Below are 20,259 nucleotides of genomic sequence, written 5' to 3'. Positions count from 1 at the left end.
CATTTAAAGTTTGTTCTTCCATGTTGCTTAGCATCACCATCACCATCACCATCATCTTAAAAGGTCATTCTGGAACAATAGTAGAGGGAGGATATTGCTACCTGAGCCATGAGAGTCCCTTCAAAGGCAGCTGCACAAATCTCCAATGGAAGATCCAAAACCATCAACCCAGGAGGAGCACAAGGGCTGCTGGAGAGCCCCGGAGGTCTTGCAGGGTCATGAAGGAGCTAACCAGAGGGGAGGGAGTCTTCGCACACATTTACAGGGCAACAAACACCAAAGCTCAACAGCTCAGTGAACAGCCCCCTGCTGACGAAAGCAGGCGTGAGCTTTTGATCACATTAATGCCGCCCAAAATAATGTATTGCTTTAGGGAAGTAGAGAAAAAAGAGTGGGAAGAATCTCACTTTCTTTCCTCTGGTAACTTGTCTTTATGGACTAGCCTACATAAAAACTGGAGAAAGACTTCTGACCAGGGCCTGTAGTGACACGACAAGAGAAAATGGCTTTACACCGATATAGACGAGACTGAGATGAGCTCTTAGGCAGAAGCTCTTCCCTGTGAGGGTGCTGAGGAGCTGGCACAGTGTGCCCAGAGAAGCTGTGGCTGCCCCATCCCTGGCAGGGCTCAAGGCCAGGCTGGACAGGGCTTGGAGCAACCTGCTCTAGTGGAAGGTGTCCCTGCCTGTGGCAGGGGCTGGAACTGGATGAGCTTTAAGGCCCCTTCCAACACAAACCAGGCTGTGATTCTGTGAACTATCTCATTTTCAGCCAGACTACACTGGTTACTGAGCACGGCCCTGTAAAGGATAAGGAGGGAAGAGTGAACAGTGTCACATGAGAATATGAAGGCAACCATGACTCCTGGCTCTGGGATGATACCTAAACGTGCATTCCCTCATGGAGCAACTGGTACTTACTTGGTTGGACGATAATCTGGTATGGAACGATCCAGTGAAATTTTCTCACTGAGGTAGGAGTTGTAGCCATATTTCTCATGTGGTCCCTTTGCTTTCTCCTCCTCCTCAGGAGATAGGGTGGCTGGGAGGCCACCTTTACCACGTCCACCATAGCCTTCAATGAGACCAAGTGACTTGGACAGACCTCGAGAGAAGAAAAAAGCCAACCATCACTGTTACAATTCATCACTCATTTCCAAGCTATCAAAGAAGCAGACACAATCTGAAAATCTGGGGGGTTTTGGTTTGGGTTTCTGAAAACATTTCAAATTCTTGTTCTTTGCCATTCGCTGGAATGAAAGTGACTCAAATCTTGAAACTCCTCATGGCTCAGGCACACTGTTCCCAACAGCTCTGCCACCACAGCATCCAACTGATAACCTGTCCCAGGGATCTGGGCATTTATCTAGCTGTTAGGAAGGCTATTCAGGCCTCCTGCCCACTCTCAGAGAGATAATTACATGTAAGGTTAGATGTCCCCAGGAGAAGGATAGCTTCAACACAGTCTAAGAATAAACCAGGGCTGGTTAACTGCCAGCTGAATGAATTTTTGCTCAGTATGAACAGTGAACAGCATACAAATGTTACAGATTTAAAAACAATTTCCCCTCAAAGCTTCCTTATCTTTTGAAGTACAGCATTCCCATTCCTTTATCAAGTGGAATTATTTATTTATATTTGCATAGCTGAAAGAAACAGGCAAAGCTCAAAAAGAGCTGCACAGAAAGAGCTACACTGGTGATTCAGTGGAGATTGTGGGAAACCAAGTTCATGCTCATGTTATTATTTATCAGACAGGACCCCTTGAATTTTAATATTGCTCATTAGCAGAGACTCATATTCTTCCTTTTGTCAGAAACAAACAAAATATTGATGTTTTGGTTTGTGGCTTGGTTTTGGTTTGTAATAAAGAAACCAGGGTATATCCTCCTTTGTTTGAACAGCAGAGCCCTAACTCTGAGAGCAGAACTGACTGTTGTCACCACTGATGCTTTGGAAGAGACAGTAACCTTGAGGTCCTGAGGGAACGAAGCCTCTCTGTTGACTGCAAAGACACTTGAGAAATGCCAAGACATGGCTTTATACCCAGCAGCTTTGACTGATGAGCCTATAATGCCATGAACTGCTTTCTTCCAAGACCATAATCATCACAACTAGGCACACACATCCCCCAGCACACATTTGTCTCTCCTCACTCCTCACTAAGTATATTCCCTTATTTCTGCGTATGAACTTCTTACTTCCTTTACTACTATAAACCCTGTCTTGATAAACAGAAGTAAATCAGTGTCATTTAACCAAAGGAATTGATTAAGGTAACAGATCCACACGTGTTGGGCAGGGTTCTACCATGAGACCATCTTCCTCTCTCTTGGTGCCACTCAGGACAGCAAACACAGCCTCAGGGACAGTCACAAAGATGAACATACCCAGGTGCAATGTGCCAGGGAGGATTCTCTGTGTCCGCCCCTGTGCTGCCTGAACATTTCATCCTCCAGCTCAGGCTGTCAGAAGGGTTCACCCATGCAGCCTGGATGTCACTTTGGTGTAGAGCACTTCACAGCAAGAGTCAAGTAATGCCTGGCAAGAAAGATCATTCATGTCCAAACAGCGGAGGATGAAATTTGCTTCCAGCTGGCTGAAAAGATGGCTCAGAAAGAGGCAGGACTGAAACCAAATCATTCCAGCAGACCCTCACCCAGCCAATCCATTCATTTATCTTTACTTGCCCCATTTCAGTGCTGCACAGAGAAAGCACATTTTCGTGAGCTTGAGATGCCTTCACTGTAACTTCGGAAATTATCCTCAGCCCAGCCCATATGCTTCCTTGGCATTTGGGTCTTAAAGGACAAGCCATCTCTCACACCATGCTTAAATGGCTTAACACTGCAAGTGAATTGTAGTCATGGGATGGTTTGTGTTGGAAGGAATATTAAAGCTCATCCAGTTCCAACCCCTGCCACAGGCAGGGACACCTTCCACTAGAGCAGCTTGCTCCAAGCCCCTGTGTCCAACCCGGCCTTGAACACTGCCAGGGATGGGGCAGCCACAGCTTCTCTGGGCACCCTGTGCCAGCGCCTCAGCACCCTCACGGGGAAGAACTTCTGCCTAAGAGCTCATCTCAGTCTCCCCTCTGGCAGGTTAAAGCCATTCCCCTTGTCCTGCCCCTGCAGACCCCTGTCAAAAGCCCCTCTCCAGCTTTCTTGTAGGCAATGATTAAGTGCCTCTAGTGATGGAGAAAGGGACATCACCTCTGAAGCCAGTTTTTCCCCACACACAACTATCCAGAGCTGGTTTCCACTACAGCCTTCTGCTGTGGCCTCTTAGTAGCACGTGCTTATAGCATCTTCACACTTTGAAAGCCTTCAGCCCTTTGCAAACCTGCTTGAAATTGGCCCAGAAGAGCAAGAAGTTACAGAGAGACAGCAAGCAAGAAGGAGCAAGATCATGATCCAATCAGCCTCTTTCTTTGAAGAACAAGGTTAAAAGTAAAGAGTCAGAACTATTCCCAAGTCCCAGACCAAATCCTTTGTCATTCTGGGCAGGCACCAAAGCAGAAGTGCTGAACCATTGCCATAAAGTCTCTCCTGAAGCCTGCTCCAGTGTATCCATAGCGATAAATAGCATTAATCCCCCTCAAAAAGCTTGAGGAGTCAATTCACTCCCAGGTGCGTTTTGCAAGGTCATGAGATGGTAGCAGGCTGCATCAAGATAAGATGTTCAGTGCAAATCCGTGAGCTTCACTCATCTTTAAGCCACATTCACTCAGCAAGTATCTCAGGAATGAAAACATGATTTTATTTTCAGATCTTCTAAAACATCTGAACTTTGGGACAAAAGGAGTGTATTGCACTTATATTGCAGGAATAGCAGGAATAAAAAGACACCACTTAGAGCTGCTGAGATCCGAGTCACTCCTGCCGAAACGGCCAGACAATGGATCCCCAGGGGCCTGACAAAGACTTGGCTATAAAATATAAATTATTATCTGTATTTCATATAAAAAATTAATCTCTACAGCAAAATCATTCCTAGACTGAGTACAGTTGTAGTAAATATGCTAGTTTCTCCTTAAATGGGTGGTATATTTCATAAGGAGACAGAAGGTTTCTAGGACAGAGAAAACCTTGGTAAAATACAATATAATATGATATGCAGCCTTCATTTATAAGGCCCCAGCCAAACAGGCTCCCTTGGCAGCAGGCGGGCTGGAAAAGCATTTTGCTGCATGTCAGCCTAGATGAAGGAAAACATTAACCCAACCCATACAAAGCTCAGCTGAGGAAGCTGCTGTCATTAAGGCCAGGGAAGAGGGAACAATATCTGAAACTGAAAGGCATTTCTGAGAAACAGGGGTCCTGAGCCTTAACACTGGGGGTGGAGGAGGGAAAAGAACAGGAGGAAACAATGTAGGAAAGATTTATGGAAAAGCAAAATTTTTAGTTGCGTCCTTCTTTCCTGCTGCACAAGGTACAGAGCATGTACAGCTCAGAGTGAAAGGCACATTCCTATAGGGAAGAAGAACATGATGCCTCCTCCTTCTCTAGAAGGTATTCTAGGTTGCCCAGAGAAGCGCCATCCCTGGCAATGTTCAAGGCCACATTGGACCCAGGGGTTGGAGCAAGCTGCTCTAGTGGAAGGTGTCCTTGTCCATTGCCAGGGATTGGAACCAGATGGGCTTTAAGGTCCCTTCCAACCCAAAACAATCTGGGATTCTATGAAATAAATAGTAGTGAAATGGTACTAGAAAATAAAGAGAAAATTAAGATAGATACCTTTGAAAAATACAGCTCTTAAGCATCATGGATCTTCCAGCCCAAATAACTCTCCTAGGGAGATGTGCTTCAGGCCTTGCTTCTGCCAGAGATCTGAAGGCTAACAAGGAATTTCTGACTCAGGGAAAAAAGGCAAAACCAATGAGGTAGTTGGCTTAACACGTGTTACATGGTGGAGACAGCCTCTGTGTGACCTCTCAGGGAAGATGGAAAGCGAGGACACAACTGATGTGCTTTTAGGGATATTTTATGAGAAGCCAGAATAGATACCAAAGGGCAAAATGTCACGGGTAATGTTGGAAATGATGGAAAACTGCTGAAGTTTTGAGCATTGCCCTGCTGATCACTGCAAATACAGACTATAAAGGGAGGATTCATTAACCGGAAGGGTAGCTGGGACACAGGCACCAACTTCCTTTTTCGCTTCAATGGAACATGAGACCTATATTTTCTCTTATCTCCCTGCAGCAGTTTTTACCCAGTTTTCACCCACTCTTTGCTCTGACCTTTTATTAGACTGAAGAACACAAGTTCCTCGGAGTGCAAGTTACACCTACACAACACATAGCCATGAGCTGCTCAAGGGCTACAGGAATTGTCATGGGAATGCCAAATACAACTGGCTCTGTCAGTTCCCTTTGCTCTCACTGCCTCCCCAAAGCATCCGTATGCTTGTGCAAAGGAAACCAAAGGTAGTAGTAAAAGGATTAGAAGGTAAGAAATCACTTTCTTGGGGAAAAATAGAAATAACAACAGTATGAATTTATAAAATGAGCTTAAATACTGGAGTCCAGTGAAAAAGTCAGTGGGGAAAACCCCTATACAATTATATCCAGTGTAGATGCCAGGTATGTTTTCCCCAGGGCTGATCAAAAGCCAGCATATCCTCATAGCCAAACACTGCAGCAGGCTTCTAACAAATCCCTCTTGCTGAAGGATCACTGCTACCACCTTCCATTTGGACAGTACCCCCCCAGTCAGCTGTCTTTAGGAAATACCTAAATGGGTGTTCAGGCATTGGAACAGGCTGCCCAGTGCAGAGCTGGAGTCACCATCCCTGCAAGTGTCCCAAACCGTGTAGACAAGGCCCATAGTGCCATGGGTTAGTGCTGGCCTTGGCAGTGCTGGGGAACAGTTGGACTGGATGAGCTTAAAGGGCTTTTCCAACCTAAACAATTCTGTGATTCTACAAAACCAGGCTGCCCAGGAAAGTGCTCGCTTCTCAGTATAATAGTATATCCAAGGACAGATTAGATGAACATCTGTATCACAAATGATTTAAGCACAGATGCTTAAATACATACATCATGATGGGAGCAGTCAGAAAATGTCAAGCCTTCTTCCCACCCTGTACTCTACGAAAAGGATGGGAGATGACAGTGCAGTCAAACTGCAGAGTTTGAAGTAGTGTTTGAAATGTAACATAACTATACATTTATACACTCATATATGTATATACGCACATGCAAACTCATATTCAGAATTGAAGTTTTCTTATCTGTATGGAAATGGAAACATAGGAAAATTACCTTTAGAGCCAGAGGGAGGATCAGCTCCTGTTGCAAGGAGAATACAGTCATCAGGAGAATTTCAAAGCCAGGCTCGCCCTGGTTAGGCCATTACACTACCAACTTCTGGTTCCAAATGATAATTTCCTGATCAAGATTTGCCTGAGGCAGGAAATAACAAATCTTCCAACTGGCTGAGGCTGGTTTGTTCTGAGAGATGATGTAGGGGATTCTAAAACCTGGGACTAGTAGATGAGTTTGGACATAGATCTATGCTCGCTGGAAGTCTGAAGACATTAGTGTCTATCATTCTGCTTCACATTTTTAAAGTAACTTGATGAAAGGAAAAAAACAGGATTTGGTAACAGAACTGCTTTAGAGTCAGCAAGCTGTAGGCTGGGAAAAGCTCTTTGCAGCTCAGCAGGGAGAATAGGCAGTGCTCCAATGGGAGCCTTACAGACAGGTATCTTGTTCAGGTACAGAAGACACGACTGAAGATGATTTATAACCCAGCAAAAACACAGATGAAGCACTCCTGGCTATGTAATTAGAGCAACTCTTCCGAAGTGTGTACTGGCATAACCACCTCAGGAGATGCCCTGCTGCAGGGAGCTCCCCCTTCCAAACAAGGGATCAATCCCTTTCGGTTGTTAAAGGCTTGTCCCAGAACGACCAAGGACCCCCTCCTGCCCTCGGCATGCTCTGCAGTTCCACATGGATACAGCTTCCCTGTGCTCTTCCCACCTGCACCTTGCACCCCAGGGCACAGGGCGCTCACAGAGCTGGTGTGTGCACCCCAGAGCATCCCTGCATCAGCTGCAGGCAAAGAGACTCCTGTGACTGGGATGCAGCTCCGCACTTTTAGGGATGAAATATGCTCTAATAAGCCACATCATTAGATCAGCTGGTGCAAGATACATGTGCTGCAAAGAAGGATATGTATTTTTCAGCACTGATATATTTGAGGCAGTTGCCGAGTACTAGAGTCACATATGCAGCACCAGCAGCTGATTCCCAGCTCCAAGTAACAGACTTGGATCTGCTAGGGGGATGGATGAAGTGTATTTGCAGAAAAGGTAAAGAGAAGAATGTGTTGTAGCTACCTGATTTGCTCACTCTGACACAAATTCAAATTTATATCTCTAACATATGGGACCATCATATTCTAGAAATATCTGTGTTACTTACTGGAGAGAAAAGAGGGGGGAAAAGGCAAAAAGTAGACCACAACATATAACAAAAAGGAAGACAGGGGTCAAAAACATCACTAAAATCATTCATCTGACCCCAGGTACACTGCACCCATATTCACAACGCTGAAGAACTCCAGTCAGCTCATTTATCAAACCCTGTCTAAGGCCACCTTTCAAGGATTTGCTTTTACTGAGACACAGGCACAATCACTTTCCCAGCAACACACAACAAAACATACTTCCATGAAGTGCTTAGAACAGTCTCAATCTTCTCACTGTTATTTTATACTGGCATAAACCATCACAAAGAACCCTCATGCCCAGGCAGCAGTAAGCAAGCAAAGAATACTCTCAGTGAGGAGAGGGATAAATCTATAGAACAGCAACCCACGTGGGAAAGACATTTTTCCTAATCTCCAGTCTAAACCTCCCCTGGTGCAGTTCCAAGCCCCGTCCAGCCTGGCCTTGAACACTGGCAGGGATGGGGCAGCCACGGCTTCTCCTCACATTGATGCAGCAAGGTTAAAGCACAACACCAAAAGCTTTGTCCAGCAATACATCTGCAGTGAGTGAACATACAGCTCTCCCGAGAACTGATGAACTGTCATAAGAAAAGTCTGCATTAGCAGCCTCCCAGTGCAATATAACACCAACCATGGCAGGATTCACATTAAAAATCTGATACTGTTCCACTAACTGCAAAGATCAATTCAGGGTGCGTCACCATTCAAAAGACAGACAAGATCCCTGGTCCCTGCACCTAATGGTGTATTGATTCAGCAGACACCCAAGTGCCAGCTCTGCACTTGATGGACTTTGCTGAAGCACCCAAGGTATCCCCACACATGCCAAGTAACTCGGGGCCTATTGGATAGTTTGGGACACAGGAGCTGGAATGAGAAAGGCCAAGGGTAAAAGCAGTCTTGCATATTGATGCTGGTCTGCCATGAGCCTGTTTGGGTGACAAATTAAGCAACTGTCTGCTGCTTTATTTTTAGAAGGTAGATTGCAATTCAAGCAAGTACAAACTATCCTGCTTTCCTATTTGAGCTGCCTGGAAATCAGTCTGTCAGGACACTTGCCTGCGTGCAAGACCTGCTCAGAGAAGATGGCAGGAGCAGCACTGATGGCAGGAGCAGCACTGATGGCAGTTCATTTGTCCAGAGAAGTTATAGATAGGGGCTTTGAGCAACTTCTGGAGCAAGATGATCTCTAAACGTCCTTCCCAATCCAAATCATTCCATGACTCTCTGATTCTGCACAGAGATCTCTGTGTTTGAGACTCAACCCAAGCATCAGAAAGGACAAATTTAAATTAGTAAGTTTAGTAAATTAGTCCTAATTAATAAAATTAGGACACACTGCTCATTAAAACACCTTTAGGATAGGCAGCTTAAGAAGTTTCCAAACTCTTCTATCCTCAGCAGTAAAACCTCACCCCTCTCATCTGTGCTGATGCCACTCTGCAAACTCTTCATCCACAGGTAGTCACTTCCTACCAGCCACTGACAGAAACCCAGGCTCAGAGGATCCTCCTGTTTCACTCCACATTGCTGCTTTCGTGCTCCAGAGAAACATTAAACTTCTATGGGTAACACAGTCCATTCGCACCCCCGTCACAACCCTTCTGCATCCAAGCCAGAGCTGCAGCTGGAGCACACCACAGAGATGCTCAGCTTCAGTGCAGCTCAGGACCAAGCAGCCATAAGTGGAGAAACAAGAATGTAAATCCATCCTGCCCCAGAGAAACCGCAACCAGAGTCACACCAGCAGCGGGACTGGGCTACCCACAGGACTGGAGCAGAGCCACAGGAACAAGTATGGGAACAGGAAGAGAACAGAACCCACAAAAATATTTTTTAAACCCCATTCAAAGGTTAAAAATAGTATTTTGCACTTCTATTTTCACCAGGAATCTGTTATTTCCAGATCGTGTTTCTATAACAAGCTGTTAGTGTTTGCGGTTGCCTTTAATGCATGCTCTTGTTTTCCTTTTTGTAAAACATTTCCCCTCTCCATAGATTAGCCTGCTGGAAAGGGGGAAAAAAAAAGCCATTTGGTAAGAAATGAGATGGAGAAATATCACACTGTAGAGCAGATACCATAAGCACAAAGCCAGTTACTCCGTTTGGGGCTTTTATGGTTATGTGATAAGTTACACATTCAGCACACAACATGTGTCAGTCCCAGGCACAGAGCATCTCCTCCACAGAGCCACTGGGAGCCAGGGAATGGGAAAGGGAAGGAAACTGGACACAGTCACCAAACCACTGTACCTGCTCAGGCTATAAAACCTTACAGATGCTGACGAAGCCAAACCAGGAGGGGTCCTCAGCCTACTTCCGAGTCTCTCTACATGGGCCTTTGAACCATATTAGCCCTCCCTGGGCTACCCCTAAATCTGTTCATGAAGCTATTCTTTCAAGATCTACATACTGGAAAAGGGATGACATTCCCCACAATGGGCTCTACCTAAAGAAGAGTGAACATCTTGAAGCCAGCATGCAATTATGATGCTAACGCAGCTGCAAGAAGAGAAACTCTTTTAACTTTTAGAGTTAAAACATGCATCTTCATGCAGGGTGTGCATCCTTCTTCCTGCTAATTGAGTTTACTGAGCTGTGAACCTACTACCTAGTTTTTAAGGTCAAGAAAGTCAATTTTACAGGGTTTTGCTTAGTGAGTTTAATGCCTTTGATAAGACTTGTTTTGCCTGTGTTCAGATGCTGTACTCGCTCAGCAACCAAGCCAATTTCTTGTTGGTTTACTGGTGTGCACTCAGTGTTCTCACACATACAAGACACCCCAGAGAATGCTTCTGCTCTTCACATGTCTTCCCATCTGTTTATGCTCTGCAAATTGGTCATCAGGGTGACACACCATGACCTGGAACATCTAAGGACAGAAATAAAGGCACTAATTTGGTCATCAGAGAGAAATATTCTCCACTGCAATGTCTTTACTCATGTGCACATCTGCATTCTCCACACACACCCACTATTCACAGATCCACGGTGGTTTATGCAATGTGATGAATGTAGAAGCACAATAGATACCTCTTATTGTTAGATAAGATATTAGATACATCTGGGATTGCTCTATTAGGTCTTAGTCTCTAAATGGCGATGTTAGAGCTTTAAATTCATGTACTTTGCTACCAAAAACAAGTTACTGAACTAAGTAAAACTATTCAAGTGCTGAAGTAAAGCATAAGCTTAAATGCTTTACCAGATGTGGGTCTTCAGGAAGGAGACCTGGCGTTTGCTCTCTACCATCAATGCAAGTTTATGAATGGTTATGCTGTACAGCACTGGAAACAATTCCTAAGAGACCACAGATCCGTGACTATTTAACTTTGTGTTTCTATAGAGAGCTTCTGATGATAGGCACTTAGTGCTTTAAAAACATAATTAATGCTCAAAGCACTCCTGAGAGGGAGCTAAATGCATGACTCAGATTTTAAACTACCCAAAGTAGGACCGTCCTTGTTCTTTATGTAAAACATAAAGAACATAAAACTTGGTACAGGGGGTACATGGTACAACAGGGTTGGTCCCATTGGGTTTGGTTCTCCAAGAGAACACAAGTGAAAACATGATTCACTCCTATTCCCCGTGGTCAAACACAGAAAATAAGTTGTCCAAGGTGACTTAGCCTGAAAAGGTCAGTGTTCAGAGACAGAATGTAAGTTCTTAGGTAATTGAAGGGATTCCTACCTCCAGAGCAACCTATACCTGGGGGGGTTCCTTCTGAGGCCCTCCCTCAACTAAACACCACCAAATGACAGGTAACACCAGAACACTGATGTTAATGAGTAGCTCCCCAGCACACAGGAATTGACTGCTCTTTTTGTGTTAGTACTTTCAGTCAAGAAAAGATTTAAATGCCTTCCACTGCTTGTTCTAGACATGAAGAGAGAATGTTATCAAGGCTGTATTTTAATTAAGATCCAAATTCATCATCTAAAGCAATATGGGAGGTATCTTTTGACCAAACAGTGTGTTCTATCTTCTTCCCTCTCCCCCACCTACCAAGGGAGAAACACAATTCACTCCCCCAGCACAGAGCTACTCTTCATCCATACACAGATTAAAGGGCTGAAGAGGGAAGAAAAGCTGTTGTATGATGCCCAGGGTCACCAACCTCATTTAGCAGCTCCTTGCCTTTCCAGGTCAGGCTTACCAGGAAATCAGATTCCCAGTGGAAAATGCTGCTGCACTGGACATCAAGCTGCTGGAGCTGAGCCCTATCCCTTCACTGTTCAAGCAGTTCCTGGGAATGCTGAGAAAAAGATGCCCTGAAAAGATGCTCTTTCTCAGAAAAAGAACAATTCCCCAAATGGTTACAAATCCAGTGCTTACAGCAGAGAATGAAAACCAGTCCTCACTGGGAGCTTGGGGCAGGCAAAGGGAGCTGAGGACCCAAACTGGGGACACCTTCCTCCATCAGGACAGGGTCACACTCTGCCCTGACTCCCACAAGGGATGAAGGGGATCATTTCTTCTCCCCCACTCTTTCCCAAGGACATCCCTTCCAAGATCTGCCACATTTTTCCTTTCTGCTTGCCATGACAAAGCCTCCTACACCCCGCGAGTTTGCAGAGACTGCATTCTCCTTGGGGAAATCATTTATTTATGAGCAAAACACAGCTCCTGCTTCAGATGCAGGTCAAGAGAAAACACAAAAGCATTACATTCATTTCTCTGTGTTTACTTATTAAGGATATATCACCTTCTGACAACAGCCGAGAACAACTTGGATCTACAGCTCAAAGAGAATAACAAATGCTGAGCAGAAAGCAAGGAAAGGCAGGGAGAGCAGTGGGCTGCTCTCCTAACTCATCTTTCAGGCTTACATTTTCAGTTTACAGTACACACTCTCAGAGCGGAAGGTGGAAGGCTGCAGTATTGCCAGCACTTACTCTTCAGTGCTGCTTTTCAGCGTGAAGTTATCATCATGCCAGAAGTTCACATCTATGCATTCACTCTGACCACCGGCCACTTCTACAGTGACCCTGTGCTCACAGTCCTCCCGGAATAGTTCTTGACCTTCCATGGTCAAGTGGCTTTCCAGCCACACCCTGAATCCACATTCACAAGCCCTACACTGTGCACCATGCAGCCATTCCTCTCCCCTTTCATAGAATCACAGAACGGTTTGTGTTGAAAAGGACCTTAAAGCTAGAAGTTTCAAACCCCTGCTACAGGCAGAGACACCTTCCACTGGAGCAGCTTGCTCCAAGCCCCTGTGTCCAACCTGGCCTTGAACACTGCCAGGGATGGGGCAACCACAGCTTCTCCAGGCACCCTGTGCCAGCGCCTCAGCACCCTCACAGGGAAGAGCTTTTCCTTCCATTAATCATCCCTGTTTCAGTTAGAACCCATTACCCCTTGTGTTGTTGCTACCGTTTCTGATGAAGAGTCCACCTCTGGCATCCTTTGTAGACCCCTTCAGACACTGGAAGCTGCTCTGAGGTTTCCATACAGCTTCTCTTCTCCAGCCTGAACGCCCGTTTTCTTAGCCTGTCTTCATACGGGAGGTGCTCCAGCCCTTTCCATTCACGTATGGACTTGAGCTTGAAACAAAGACTGCAGAACATTTACATCCAAAATCTGGAGTTTAACTTCCTAAGTCTGAGAAAGGTTTCCCTGGAGGAAACACAGAAAGAACCTGCGAACCTGTCATGCTGCTGGCACCTCACTGTGCTCTCCATGAACATAAAAGCAAGCCATTAGACTGATTTGCATGAATAAAATTAAGTTATATGCCTCAGAAACCAAAATCGTGATCTCTGGGTGGAAGGGCATGCAGCTTGCAACCTGCATGACAGCACCTGAAGGCACTGCAGTGTTGGCAATTACTCCCCATACCTTGTTCCGCAGATGAAGCCAAGTATCAGAACTACTGAACCTAAGCTGCTAACAGCTTCATAGCTGTCTGACTTCACAGGAGTCCTTCACCTTATTTCAGCAAGCCTTAAGACACATCCTTTCTATCTAGAACTGCCCAATTTCCTGAGGGTCACTGCCATTTGGAGCTCAAAACTTGCTGAGTCTTGTTTTAGGAAAGGTTTCTCCTGTGACGCATCACCCCCACTACCTACTTGTACCTGTCATCATTTCCTCAAGGTACAAACCTCATTTTGGTACCAGGCAGATAAGCAGCAGTCGGAACCAGCCTCTATCCTACATGCATGCAGATGCTCAAAATGATCCACACTGGGGGAAAGGGAGGAGGGAATAAGACACACAAAAATACAGCACAAAAATAATAGATATATATGTGCTGCTCAAGGTTTCGGTTCCAAACTGGGTATGGCTATGGGGCTGGCAAGACAGGAAATTTAATGCACTAGAAAACAAAAGCTACAAAACCAACAAAAATAATCAATAATCATTTTTCAAAGGTTGAGACTGAGATGAGCTCTTAGGCAGAAGCTCTTCCCTGTGAGGGTGCTGAGGCGCTGGCCCAGGGTGCCCAGAGAAGCTGTGGCTGCCCCATCCCTGGCAGTGTTCAAGGCCGGGTCGGATGGGGCTTGGAGCAAGCTGCTCCAGTGGAAGGTGTCCCTGCCTGTGGCAGGGGTTGGAACTTTTAGCTTTAAGGTCCTCTTCAACACAAACCATCTGTGACAGTATTATGTCCTTTCGCCCAAAATATTTGTCGCTCTTCATATACACACATCTTGTAAGAAATATAGTGCTCATTTCTACTAAACCAGCCTCAAATATCAATCATTCCTGCAACAAGTCTTTGAAAGAGAGCAACAGCCCGTGTGTTACTCCCCAAAGACCCCCCCTTCCTGCTAGCTCATGCAGGTTCCCTGCAACCCCAAGTGATACCACTGCACAGCACTCAACACCAGCCCACTCCTCAGAGGACAGAGACACCAGAAGGAACTTTGAGTAACTAAGGACTAAATGGACATTGCTGGCTGCACTTCAACGTCCCAGCGTGGCTATTCTGCTCCTGTATAACTGAGGGCAGAGATTAAAAACCTCAAGATTGGAATATGTGACAAAAAAGGACAATATATGTTTACTAATTCTTCAAAAGCTCTCAGAGCAAATTCCCCTGGTTTTGCACACATTAATTAGAGAAATCAGTTACGCCATTAAGTGGAAGGGCTGTGAATGTGTCATTTCATTCTTTATTTGTACCGAGCCTAACTCAATGAGATCTCAATACGTGACTGGGTTTCCTAAACACTACCTAGGTATGAGTAACTAATGGCAACAGCAATAAATGCAATATAATTCAGGTGACTGCATGACTCCAGGAAGATGATGTTGATCAGAACAACTTTATTACCCTCCCTACGTGCCTCAGCAGGGATTTGAGCTTGGACTGAGGGCTCTGTGTGCTAGTGCCAAACAAAAAAAGAATGGTAAGCCTCAACTATGCTGTATTCGATATGGCTTAAAAGTATGGGATCTGATTATTGTCTTGGTTGGCCTTCAGGGACTAAACAGAGTTTTGCCAAATCTGCTTTTATCTTCTACACTGTCAAAACTCACATCTCCAGCCAACACTGGCTGCCACTCCACTGACTGAGTTTTAAACACTTGCCTGTGTTTTGGAAAATGAACATCCCTCCCCTCTCAAGGCTGGAGAATGAGCTGCATCTCATATGGGAGAGAAAACCCCATCTGCTGACTGCTACTGGGCTGCACAATATAGGAGGAGAAGGAAAGGCAAGTGCATCAGAAAGTACCAGCAGGAAACTTCTATAAGCATTTGAGGAGCAACATGTACCTATGCAGATGAGCTTTAAGGTCCCTTCCAAACCGAACCTTTCTATGATTCCATGATATTGCTGTCAGAGAAGCTGATGTATCTTCCCAGGGCAAGTTGACTGGACTTTGTGTTTGCAATTACAATTCTCATGTATTCCTCAACCTTAATGCCTACAAAATCCAACATTTCTAAGCATCATCTACCTCTTACTTTACAGGAAACCATAAAGCAATGGAATCACAAGTATTTTCCAAGCACAAGGCTGTGTGTGGGCTGTCAGTCAGGGGCATGGCAGCCCCTCAGGATCCCTGGAGTCTGTGCCACAGAGCAGACTGCCCAGTATGTCTATCCACACCACAACACAATAAATGCTTCCCATATGAACCCTGAAATGAATACAGGGTAATTGCAGACCTCATTCCACAGCTTCCCATATGATACATGCCTGTAATTGTCTGCAGAACATAACTTGCTCTTTATGTTAGAAAAGACTGATCCTGCTGTGCAGATTTCTGGTATTCATTAGAACTGCTGTTGGGAATTCTGCATTAGGCTGTGCATGGGTCAAATGAAATCATAACCACCTGCAAATCATTACACACACATTAGGTCTAATCCTACGATATCCTATACTTAGTAACCAAGTACTAAGTCCTATTTCCTACTATTAGTAACAGAAGAAATTCTGAGATTCTGGTAAAAATTTTCAGCTAATCCCAATTGATGGCCAGGAAAAAAATAAAACAAAAAAAAAGAAAAAAAAGTAATTTTCTTCTCTGGTTTGATCCCATATTCCCAATGTAGTCAGTGCTTCCCCATCCAAAATAAGCACATCATGTTTTCATTCACATGATTCACTATTAGGTTAAATTTAAACAAAGTCCATACATTGGCATCAGCTACCAAGAGGTGTTCAAGGCCAGGCTGGACAGGGCTTGGAGCAACGTGGTCTAGTGGAAGGTGCCCCTGCCTGTGGCAGGGGGTTGGAGCTGGATGAGCTTTAAGGTCCCTTCCAACCCAAACCAGTCTGGGATTCTAGGATTCGAAGTACCTCATGGCCCGAAGAAGCAACCACAGCTCCATGAAGCTGCCTGTGCCCTCCTCCTCTCAGCACAGTGCTCATTCAAGCCTCACTGAAGGAACAACATACAGTTGCAATATCCCAGCGACAAAGAAGACAGGGAAATAAATCCCTAATGACACTGCAGCCAGGTTTAGGTAGAAAATCTGTTATTTGAGTGCACCCAGCTGAGCTGATATCAAGTTCCTGGAAGAGCTCAAAGCTCTTTAGCAATCACAGTGTATCAGGACCACAGATTAGAACTCACTCAAAGCTCAATCACTAGCAAGAGCATCACCCAGACGCCGGCAAGCTGCCAACTCACAGGCTCTCTGATGCCACGGGCATCCCCACTGCACCCTCTTGATGTCTCCTGACCAGGCAATACCTAGGCTTAGTCCTACTGAGCTGACAAATCAGTCATGTCAACTAACCAAACACTAATATAAGGAGAAAAGAAAAGGAAAGAACAGCAGCAGGACAGTAAATGAAGATAGATGGATTTGGATTAACATGCAGTTCTTGAACTGCAGTGCTACCTAACACATTAGAGCTGTCTGCAGCTGTCTGAGAAGGAAGATGGTCTAATCACCTCTTTCTTTCCATCACAAAAGAATGTACGTCTCTGAATCACACCCAACAGTTCAGGATCCTTGGGTTTCATTTAACCTCCCACCACCGACAAAGTTACAGGCAAGTAATCCATGACCTTTTCCTAGTCATTTCTGCACATTGTATTATTGCTACAGAAGTTGGTTAAATCACTTTCAGATCAGAGACTCAGTAAATCTGCTTATGCCTGAAAAACAGTCCACAGGCATACGTAACACATACATTAACTAAAGACAATCTGGAGGATTCCAGCTTCGAAAGCCAGAGCTTTAGGAATCTGGGAATGTCTGATCACAGCCACTCATGGAAGTCTTTGGGTTACCTGAGTGCTGCCACTCACCAGTGCAGCAGATCAGTACAACAGACACCAACTTATTCCCATCTAAGATGACATCTATCACACCCCAAAAAGTCAAACCTAATATATGCATTTTCAGTTCCCCAACTGCTGCAGAAAGCACACTTATGGTGTGCCCAGAGACACATGAAAGTCCCAGAGGTGACAAGTCAAATATCAAAGGCAGCCAGATGGAGGAGAGAGCAATGAAGATGGCAAAGACAAGCGGAGGAAACACAGATTTCATGCAACTTTCTCTACCTCTGACTTGGATTGGCCATAAAACACTGCCAAGCCTTAAGACACTTGAAAATAAAGGATGTTCCTTAATCTTGAGGTGGCGAGCATTCAACTGCAGGAGGACAAGCTGCCCATGACCTGGTGTTAGAGGAGCAATAGTACCACTGCTTTGCTCTTGCCATCCTCAGCAACACCAGGACAAGCTGCCCATGACCTGGTGTTAGAGGAGCAATAGTACCACTGCTTTGCTCTTGCCATCCTCAGCAACACCAGGCTGACAGCAGTGGAGAAATGACAGCGGTAGGACTTGGGTGTTTGGTCCAGAACAAAGTGATAGCAATTAAGGCAGCAAAGACAAGAGCAGCACTATTAATTCCTCTTCACCTTGAATTCTGGATTCTGCACCCACTGATGGAAAAGGAGGAGGCAAGAGCGCAGGGCCCAGGCTCAACAGCCAGGGTAGAGGCTGCAGAGAGCTCTCCAAGCAGAGGCCCAGCATCCACCTTCCAGAGCTCACTGGCGTTTTTCCCACTTCAATGTTATCTCAACAATGAATCTTTCTGCAGACCTCTTGACTTTGTCTTTTAAGGCACAAACATTGCAAGTATTGACATGACAACATAGGTAATGGCCAAGGCAGAACAGTCTTTGCTTTAACATAGGGGTGCTCAGGCATTGGAACAGGCTGCCCGGGAGAATGCCGGAATCACCGTCTCTGGAAGTGTTCACACACCGTGTAGACAAGGCCCTCAGCGGCATGGTTTAGTGATGGCCTTGGCAGGGCTGAGGAACAGTTGGACTTGATCTTAAACATCTTTTCCAACCTGCCTGATTCTGGGATACGTGTAATTAAATGATACTTCAATGGAATCAGATGAAAAATCAGTGACTTCACAGGGGGAATTTTCCCCTGGAAAATCTGCTATTTTTCTCATATCTCAGTTTGTCTGTGCACTCCCTGAAAAATCCAAGCACACCACAGGCCTCGCTAGTGCATTGCTAACATGCTGGCACAAACAATAAATAAAATACCAGTAATACCAGAGCACTGCCTTTCCAAGGCAGCGAGACATGATTAAGATAAGGGAGGTGAAGAATGCGCAGAGATTAAAGAGGCATTATGGAAGCAGCTGGCAGGTTTGCTGGAGCAGCTCCAAGCAGCATTCCTGCATCCCCACTTCCATCCTGTCATCACCCCATCACTCTGTCGAAGCCGCACATGTAACACATGGTGATGGGCCCCATTCACAGCACGAGCTGCATGCTTCTAACAGGGTGTACATCAGCAAATTTATCATCTTGGGAGCTCTTCACTCATCTCCACTCCATCTTACATCAGTGCGGGATGCTCACAAGTGCCCCAGCAAACTGCAGAAGCTCAAGTCCTCGAAGTAACAGATTTTTCCCCTCCCACTGAGGCAGCACAAATGTGTTTGTTCCCTTGAATGGAGCTCACTGCAAGCAGCAAAAAGCCCAGCCACGCTGAATCGTGCTGCATATAAAATACATATACACAGAACCAGCTGGTGGCTATATGGGCTGACAAAAGAAGAAAGTTTATCTAATGTCTCTCCTCTTACCAACCATTCCTTTTCCAGGCTGGATGTTTCCAGCTGTGCTATAGAAAGATAAAGTTTCCCATCCCCTGGATAAATGCGAGCTCTATTTTAGGCATCCGAGGCACAATTTGCATACCCTGTGAGATTTTTCAGGCAAGCACCCACAGCCAGGTGTTTAAGGACTCACATTTCCACCAATTTCATTACATTTTACATAGTATTTGGAAATATGAGCTATGAGGGTCTGTGCCAAATGACTCACCTGAGGTCACAGGAGGCATCTGAAAAGAGGCAGAACCTCAATTTGTCCAGCAGCAAACCTAAATAGGGATAATCCTTCCTCCTCGTACATCAGGGACCATGGGAGTACTGAAGATCTTTACAGGCACCATTTATGTCCCCATTCCCAGTGGGGTCCTGCCTCACTCTTGTAGATGTTGATGCATTTACAACCCCAGTGATGGGTAAGGGCAGGGATCTCCTCGTGGCACTCACAGCATCTTCCTCACCACGGTGCAAAACTGGGTACATTGCAAAGTCACAGGCACAGCACCAGTGTGCACTCAGCACCTCCCCAGAGCAGGACATGACCACGCACCAAGTCCCAGGCTCCAGCACTGGTCCTAAATACTGGTGCCAACCCCCCTTTTCCTCCCATGGCATGAGGGTAAGCAAGACCCTTAACCCACACCACCCTACAACCTAAAGGCCATATCTGAAAAAGGCCTTCAACTGATAAAAACCAAACAACTCTGATGCATGAAGCCAATCACACCCTGCACGGGGGAGAAAATGAACACTGCTAGGGACTGAACTAAAGAGCTGAACTCCTGACAGAGCTCTAAGAAACATTCGGGCTCGGAAGAACAGCTGCAGATACTCCAAGCTATAGTTAAGTGGAGGTGAAGGGGCAGTTGGTGCTTTGGATAGCTTAATGTGCTTTCCCCTATGCATGTGAACAGTCCCATTAACTTGTTGTCATTAACGAACTTGAAGCTAAAGATGTGCTTAAGTGGATCTGGGTTTTACAAGACTTTTATAGGTCAATGAAATAAACAGTGGGGCAGATTTGTACAGGCAAGAAAGGAAGCCTGATGCTTGGCTAGCAGACACCACTGCCATTTGCACCTGGAAAAAGACAGCTATTCCTCCCAACAAGGATAATTCTTTCATGGGAGAACACAACCCATCCCAGCTCTCCTTAATACTCACACCAAATGTACCTGGACACATGACAATGTCTGGCATTGAAGGAAACTACCTATGCTTAGCATCCCTACA

At 45.4% G+C, this 20,259-nt stretch overlaps 1 protein-coding gene across 2 annotated transcripts in view; it reads right to left on the bottom strand.

Annotated features, from left to right (window-relative positions):
* The window catches only part of GALNT17 (polypeptide N-acetylgalactosaminyltransferase 17), a 187,282-nt gene that overhangs the window by 140,244 nt on the left and 26,779 nt on the right, over window positions 1-20,259 (bottom strand). For both annotated transcript variants that reach the window (XR_010615970.1, XM_065694808.1), the window contains exon 2: window positions 921-1,104. Coding sequence is in view for 1 of the 2 variants with exons in the window: in XM_065694808.1 (XP_065550880.1) it covers window positions 921-1,104 (184 nt within the window). In the remaining variant the exon portion in view is untranslated. The remainder of the gene's footprint in view (window positions 1-920; window positions 1,105-20,259) is intronic.

Source organism: Lathamus discolor, chromosome 14 (assembly GCF_037157495.1).
Source record: "Lathamus discolor isolate bLatDis1 chromosome 14, bLatDis1.hap1, whole genome shotgun sequence".
Lineage (NCBI taxonomy): Eukaryota > Metazoa > Chordata > Aves > Psittaciformes > Psittacidae > Lathamus > Lathamus discolor.
This window is presented reverse-complemented; position numbering and strand designations above follow the sequence as displayed.